Raw genomic sequence first — 6,943 nt, 5'->3', positions numbered from 1 at the left:
CAAGGTAGCCAATTAAAATTTAATATGTCTAAAATAATAATTATATACAGTGAACTACAATTACTTACTGTACTTCACACCTTGCTTTTTTTTAAATAAAAATGTTGGCCTGACTGTTACCTCTCTAATCTGGAACAAATGTTTCAAGTGTTACCAGTGTTCACAGTTCACAGCATAACCTTTAGCTAATTTGAAAGGTAATGTAATTTCATGCATTGATTATGAATACTGTAGCATAAATACAGAACAACAATATGAAAATATATTATTTGAAAATAATGCAAAACAATGCATTTCAAAGCTTCATAACATTCAGCACTCTCCCATTTTTTAAACTTTAAATTAGGCAAGTCAATTGAACTTCCACACGAATGTAAAATATAATCAGTAAATGTTCAGTACAAAGACGATCAACACATTAGCAGCTATATTTTAACATCCAGAAAAACACATAAAAGGAGTTGATAACAAAAATGAATCCAAAAATACTCAGCTACTAATTCATATAGCAAAAAATTCATTTGGAGTCTTAAACCATTACCAAAACTAGAGCTCAAATGTATACACAGATAGTCAGTAGGACACATAAGCCTAATTCTTTTTAAGGCAAATGTGTATTTTAATAAAACTTTATTCTCAAATTCAGAAAATACATGTAATGGTTCTTCCATTTTCCATAATTTAAAAAGGGTAAATTATAGAAAATTCCCTTCAAAGTATTTATTTTATGCTAAATTTAAAACATTACTTTTTATTACTTTTTTTGATTACTTTTATCAAACTCTCAGACAGGTGCAATGGAGAAACATCAATGTCAACAGAGAATAAGCTGCTGACTATATTTAGCTGAAAGACATTGCTAAGGTAACAGGGTAAATTCAATTCTTAAAAGTAATAAAATAATATTCAGGCTATTTACAATTATGACAAACCTCTGAATAGCAGGGTTCTTAAAAATGCAAATGGTTCATATATTGACAGAATCATTATCCGATGCACTCTCAACTGAAGGGATAGTTCCCCTAAAAATGAAAATTGTCATTACTTGTCATAGCTGTATGAATTTCTTTCTTCTGTTGAACACAAAAGAAGATATTTTGAAGAATGTCAGTAACCAAAAAGTTGATGGGCCCCATTGACTTCCATAGTATCTCTTTTTCTACTATGGAAGTCAATGGGTGTCGTCTGGTTACCAACATTCTTCAAAATATCTACTTTTGTGTTCAAAGGAAAAAAGAAATTCAGGTAAATGTGTAAATGATGAAACTTTCATTTTTGAGTGAACAATCCCTTCAATATAATTTCTCTACTAGACTTTTTGACTGCTTTGCATTTAATGATTTCAAATAGAAGTGCTATTACAGTTTTTACAAAATTACCACCCAAATCATTTTTCTGGCTCGCCATCTTTGGAAATGACACATAGCTCTGGAAGCTCAAACCCTGTCAAAAGCAACCCACCCCAAAGTGAATTCATTTATATATTATGGCACTCCAATTAACTACAGTATTTACATTAATCTATTTTTTTAATTAATGGAAATGGAAAACACTCTTTTCCCTCACCATTCCTCATATACAGACATTTCACTTAATTATCAACACTCAAAAACTTCATGAAAGTGTCTAACATTAATTATATAGGGTTTTATGGGGCTCACATATCTGACATTATGAAGGCAGAGTCCTCGTAATATGTCATACTCGCACATTGCAACATTAGAGACGTTTTTGTGGTTTGCCGGTCCGTACAGTTACAAACACATGTCCAAAAGCACTTGTTGATCCCAATTTGGGAAGCAAGCAAGGACCAACATCATCCTCGCGACACTCTAGGGATATATACATGCTATTCTTATCAAGACTTGATTAAGACTCTTAAAACTCCTCATGTACGTTACGGGCATAGTCCATGAGTTTGCTGCCAGTGAAGTACTCGCTATATTTAAGGATCTCCTCTAGTTCCAGGTTGTGGTTTTGGTTCTCATCCGCCACAGCAATCATCTGCTTGGCTTCATTCAGAGCATTGTACTCATTCATAGGGTCCATGTACTCCTGTGGGACAGAGAGAATATCAGCAAGAGACAGATATACATGTAAATGAGTCATGTAAATAAATCCATTACTTATCCATTAACAACAGTGATAAAGGAGGACCCACCTCCAACTCTTCCATGGTTACAATCGTATCATGGTTTGCGTCAATGACGTCTTCAAACTCCTTCTTCCTTTCACGAACCCAGTCGTCATCAATGTCTTGGGCCTGCTGATTCTCCACAGTTCCCATGGGAAGGGAGATAAATTCGGCAAGAGTCAACTTCCCATCTCCATCTTGATCTGTTTAGAAATTTAAAACATATAGTTCACTTAAGTCAAGTCCCTTTATTTATATAGTGCTTTATACTATACAGATTGTTTCAACAAAGATTTGCAGTAATAAACTAACAGAATCAAATTATGCAAACTTGAGAAATATGCAAATATAAGAGAATTTAAAGCAGCTCTAAAAAGACAATTGTGTCATTATTCAGCTCAGTTCAATAAAGTTCTTAAATTATGAAAAAAGTTCAATTCAGCCATAAGCAGCTCTACAGAAAGTAATACTGTCAGCTTATGTTAGTTCAATATTGAATCAGTTCAGTCTCAATTAGTGTTGGGGAAAGTTACTTTTAAAAGTCATTTGTTACAAATATTGTGTAGCTAATTGCGTTACTTAGTTACTTTTTATTACTTTTGCAAATTTTTTTCTTGACTGGGCTGGACTTGTTTATTTGTTTTTTTTAATAACAAAACAAACTAAAAAAGTTCTGTTTTTGGGAAATGTAATGGCCCTTTCACACGAAAAGTCAGCTGACTCACGAGAAGAAAGGTCAACACTCTTACTTCAGCAAAAAGCCAAAAAAAAAAAACCCACACAAATGTAGTTTAACTAGTATTTTTTTCTTAATATTATGGTTTAATGGGATCATCAAAGGTCAAAAGCAAAGACATTGGATAATAAAGTGAAATTAAATACATAAATTGTGTATTATTTAAAGGGATAGCTCACCCAAAAATGAAAATTAGCCCATGATTTACTCACCCTCAAGTCATCCTAGGTGTATATGACATTCTTCTTTCAGACAAACACAATCTGAGTAATATTAAAAAATTCCAGGCTAATCCAAGCATTATTATAGCAGTAATAGTTGGGTCATGTAAAGTTCCAGCTGATCGCCTTCCGTGGGAAAGTGTTGAAAGTGCCATCTCGCAATTCAAGATGCATATGCGACGTCATGACGAGCGTACCTGTGCTGCGTTCCACTCCAGTTTTAGACACGCACTTGCGAACTTCCCTAAGCACTTCCCGTAGCCATTTTGAAGTGCGTTCCACTTAGTGAAGTGGACGAGGGAAGTTTATATGGACAGACCCTCGCTCCCTTGATTTTGACCGAGGGAGCGAGGCTACTTCATATGTACACTTCAGACAGCTTCATATACCACAATGCAACACGATTGTGACGTCTCAGCATTTTGCGATAATATACCCTGCCACAAACAACTCTAAATGTTTTTAAAAATAATTAAAATATCATAAAACAACCCAAACACACCTATATACATATAGAATGCTGCATTAAACCATTTCGTAAAGGAAAAAAATTAATAATAAATCAACTCCATAGTGGATTCGAAGTGATCAAGGGCTTAGGACGTTCCAGTTCAGTCCATTGCAAATATTCCTCCAGTAGTGGGCACTCATGCAGCGTAAGCAATGACGAACATCCGAGTGAACGAGACGGAGGGAAGTTAGCAAGTGAAGGGCATAATAAAAATGAACTGGAACGCAGCAGTGGTCGCGTTTATCTTTCAACACTTTTTCCATAAATTGAATACGGAAGGTGGTCAGCCGAAACTTTCCTTTATAATGTTTTAAATATGGATATTTTTCTTACACAAACGCATCGATTCGCTTCAGAAAGCCTTTATTAACACCCCAGAGCACGTTATTCGACGGACAGATGCATTTTTTATGGATTTCAAAAACAGAGCAACTATTACTGCTATTATAAAGCTTGGATTAGCCTGAACTTTTTTAATATTACTTAGATTGTGTTCGTCTGAAAGAAGAATGTCATATACACCTAGGATGACTTGAGGGTGAGTAAATCATGGGCTAATTTTCATTTTTGGGTGAACTATCCCTTTAACATTTTAATTATTGCAGGTTCTCTTAACAACTTGCATTTCACTGTTTTTATTGATTTTGAGGAATAGTGAATCTGTTTTTGTGCAAGTGAGATGAGTAAATGTTTTCTACATTAGCCATCATGTTTACACAGCACACACAATGCCTCATGCACCTTACTCCCGATTTCTCTCAACAAGGGGACAGGAGACATGTCAGTCAATACATGGGAAAAACAAAGAATACTTGCATTATGTATTTGAAAAAGTAACTCTAAAAATATTTTGTTTTAAATTTAAAAGTAATGCGTTACTTTACTCATTACTTGAAAAAAGTCATCTGAATATGTAACTTGCATTACTTGTAATGTGTTCCCCCAACACTGGTTTCGATGTTGCAAAATTCATAAATTATAAAACAAATTTGATTAAATTCGAAATAGCTATGAAGCAGCTCTACAAAAGACAGTAAGAATCACAAAAAATGTGTGTGCATGTCTTGGGTGTGAATTTGCTTACCAAGATCTCTGACGATCTCCTTGACCATGTATCTGAGCATGCCTTTGCTGTGCTCTGGGTGGAGGAACGAGAGGAACTCCTCTTCATTCAGCAGCTGGTCAGCTGGAGGGTTATCTGCCTGGAACCAGCGATCCTTCAAGCTCTCCAAAACCTCCTGAGCTGTGGTGAGGCCATGTTTTATTTACATCATTAGAAATGGCTTCATTAAGAGTACCATACCAGACAAATACATCTTCTACATTACAACTTACTTTCTTCATCCACCTTCAGTTCTTCATTTTTTTTAATCTTCTCAGCCACTTCTTTCTCATTGAAACCTTTGCTGGCTAAAAACTTCACACGGTACTCATCCCAAGTTACATGTCCTGAGAGAGCACAAATTGAGCAGTTTCAGGTAAAACTTCTCTTTCACATCACCAAAACAGTAAAGACCAGATATCATGCTGGAAGGGAAATCAAAAAGTATTTGAATATGGCACGGGTCTAAATAACAATATACACCTACCATCCTGATCAGGGTCCACGGCACGAAAACTCAGCTTGTTTTCCCTAACAGCTTCCTGAAAATGTTCTTCTGTCTTCTCCATGATCCAGCGCTGCATTTCTTTAGCACTGACACTCCTGTCTTTATTAATATCCACCCTAGAAACAGAGAGTAAAAGTTTGATGATGTAGCAATTAGATAATTAAAAAGTAATCTTTAATGTAATCAAACATTTACTTAATGGCTAATTGTGACTGTTTTTAAAGTCAGCATGAACTTTCTGAAAGCATTTTGTTGATCGTATTGCGAATGAAAAATTATACTATCATTATTATATGATATGATATTATATGATAGTGATAATCATAACTCAATCTTCTGATGAAAATGACACATTTTTCCATCCAATCATTAACTGACAGACAGAACCAAAACCCCACCTTCCTCTTTTCCGATAATGTTCACTTTCCATTTCACTCGGATGTATATCACAAACACAATAAAGCAAATCTTTAACTGTATTGTTCGGGAAGACATACAATAATTGCTCAAGATTCATTGGGTTCAGCTACAAAGGCCTTTAAAATGACACCCAGACATCATGGGAAGATCTCAGGATTTCCACAGCTGTACACCTACTTGGTGAAGATTTCAATGAGTTTCTTCCTGTTCCTCCTGGGCTCTGAGTCCTCCTCAAACTCCTCCATCTCCTTCCCCAGAAACACCTCCTGATGAAAGTCTTTATTGAGGTGACCGTCCATCTCCAACTTCACACCGTTCAGATGGTCAGGTGGAAGGATCTCGTTGTCCTCCTTACTGTTGCTGGGGTGTTTGTCTTTTAGTGCGGACATATTTGCAGGCCTGGCCTGAACATTCAGAGCCAGCATCACAAATACTGCCAAAGTTGAGACGCACAGGCGGCTAAGATGAGATCTTCTCCGGTTGAACATGGTGTTACTGATAAATGCCATAAACAGATGTTGAAACTAAGAAAAGAAAAATTATATTAAAACAAGCATAAAAATACTTATTCAACATAATGTCCTATGAAAGTGCAGTTTACTGGTGAAAATTAAACAAATCTAAAATCAGACTAAGCTGTTTTTTTGGGTTTAGAGGGATTATGGACAGACTGGAAAACCAGCTTAGACCAGCTAAAACCAGTAAACCAGCTGTTTATATTTAAATATAAAGACTTTTCTAATCTAGGTCGTGATAGAAGCAGAATTGTAAAAATGTATTAATTATTTAGCCAGTGAACCAGTTATATCGTCTACCGATTTATCAGTTAGATTTGAATATGAATCAGCACATACGTTTGACAACACCTGCTGAACGAATAAAGATGCCACTTGTGAATGGAAATACATAACAACTTACATACTCGCCTGTTTGAAAGGTCCTTTCCAAAAATCAGATGTCAGATGAATGAGTAGAAGGCAATGGCCTAATGTATTTGAAGAACCGTGAGCGGACTGTTTATGTGCAGCTCATCGCGCAGTTCCTGTACACGTCGCCACTCAAAACCAAAGGCTGGTCACTGGAGCGGGTTGTGGCACCTGAAAGTGACGTCCTCCCTCTCTGGAGTCAGATAACACACACAAACCGACAGAGGACAAACCGACAACCGCAAGAATTCACACCGACTGACAGTAGACAGGCGTTCAGGAAAGAAACATTGCTACGTTGTCAGCAATCGCGCATCTTCTTCTTGTGTAACATTAGGTGAGAGGGGAAACGCATACATCGCCATCTACTGTACCAGCTGATGAA

General features: G+C 36.2%; 1 protein-coding gene across 3 annotated transcripts; it reads right to left on the bottom strand.

The window, feature by feature from the left end:
- On the bottom strand, positions 1-6,904 carry sdf4 (stromal cell derived factor 4). Of its 3 annotated transcripts, none has more exons than XM_079802911.1 (7): positions 6,555-6,904; positions 5,810-6,156; positions 5,192-5,328; positions 4,938-5,051; positions 4,687-4,845; positions 2,162-2,337; positions 1-2,055 (listed from the first exon to the last, which is right to left on the bottom strand). In XM_079802911.1, exons 2-7 carry the CDS (start codon positions 6,139-6,141, stop codon positions 1,879-1,881), a joined length of 1,095 nt encoding a protein of 364 aa, XP_079659037.1. In that variant the 5' UTR covers positions 6,142-6,156; positions 6,555-6,904; the 3' UTR covers positions 1-1,878. The 3 variants fall into 3 exon arrangements, with proteins under 3 accessions (XP_079659037.1, XP_079659035.1, XP_079659036.1); XM_079802909.1 differs by having other exon boundaries at positions 6,551-6,903; XM_079802910.1 differs by having other exon boundaries at positions 6,559-6,903.
- Positions 6,905-6,943: the final 39 nt, after the last annotated feature.

The sequence above is a fragment of the Gobio gobio genome, assembly GCF_949357685.1.
Source record: "Gobio gobio genome assembly, chromosome: 21".
Taxonomy (NCBI): Eukaryota; Metazoa; Chordata; class Actinopteri; order Cypriniformes; family Gobionidae; genus Gobio; species Gobio gobio.
This window is presented reverse-complemented; position numbering and strand designations above follow the sequence as displayed.

What these genes read in the sequence shown, in the direction of transcription:
- sdf4 (XM_079802911.1), bottom strand. Translation starts at nt 6,141, where the DNA reads ATGGCATTTATCAGTAACACCATGTTCAACCGGAGAAGATCTCATCTT. An exon ending in CGTGGACCCTGATCAGGATG is followed by an intron (nt 5,052 to 5,191) that starts GTAGGTGTATAT and finishes GTGCTCTCTCAG; the next exon opens with GACATGTAACTTGGGATGAG. An exon ending in GGAGATCGTCAGAGATCTTG is followed by an intron (nt 2,338 to 4,686) that starts GTAAGCAAATTC and finishes ATTTCTAAACAG; the next exon opens with ATCAAGATGGAGATGGGAAG.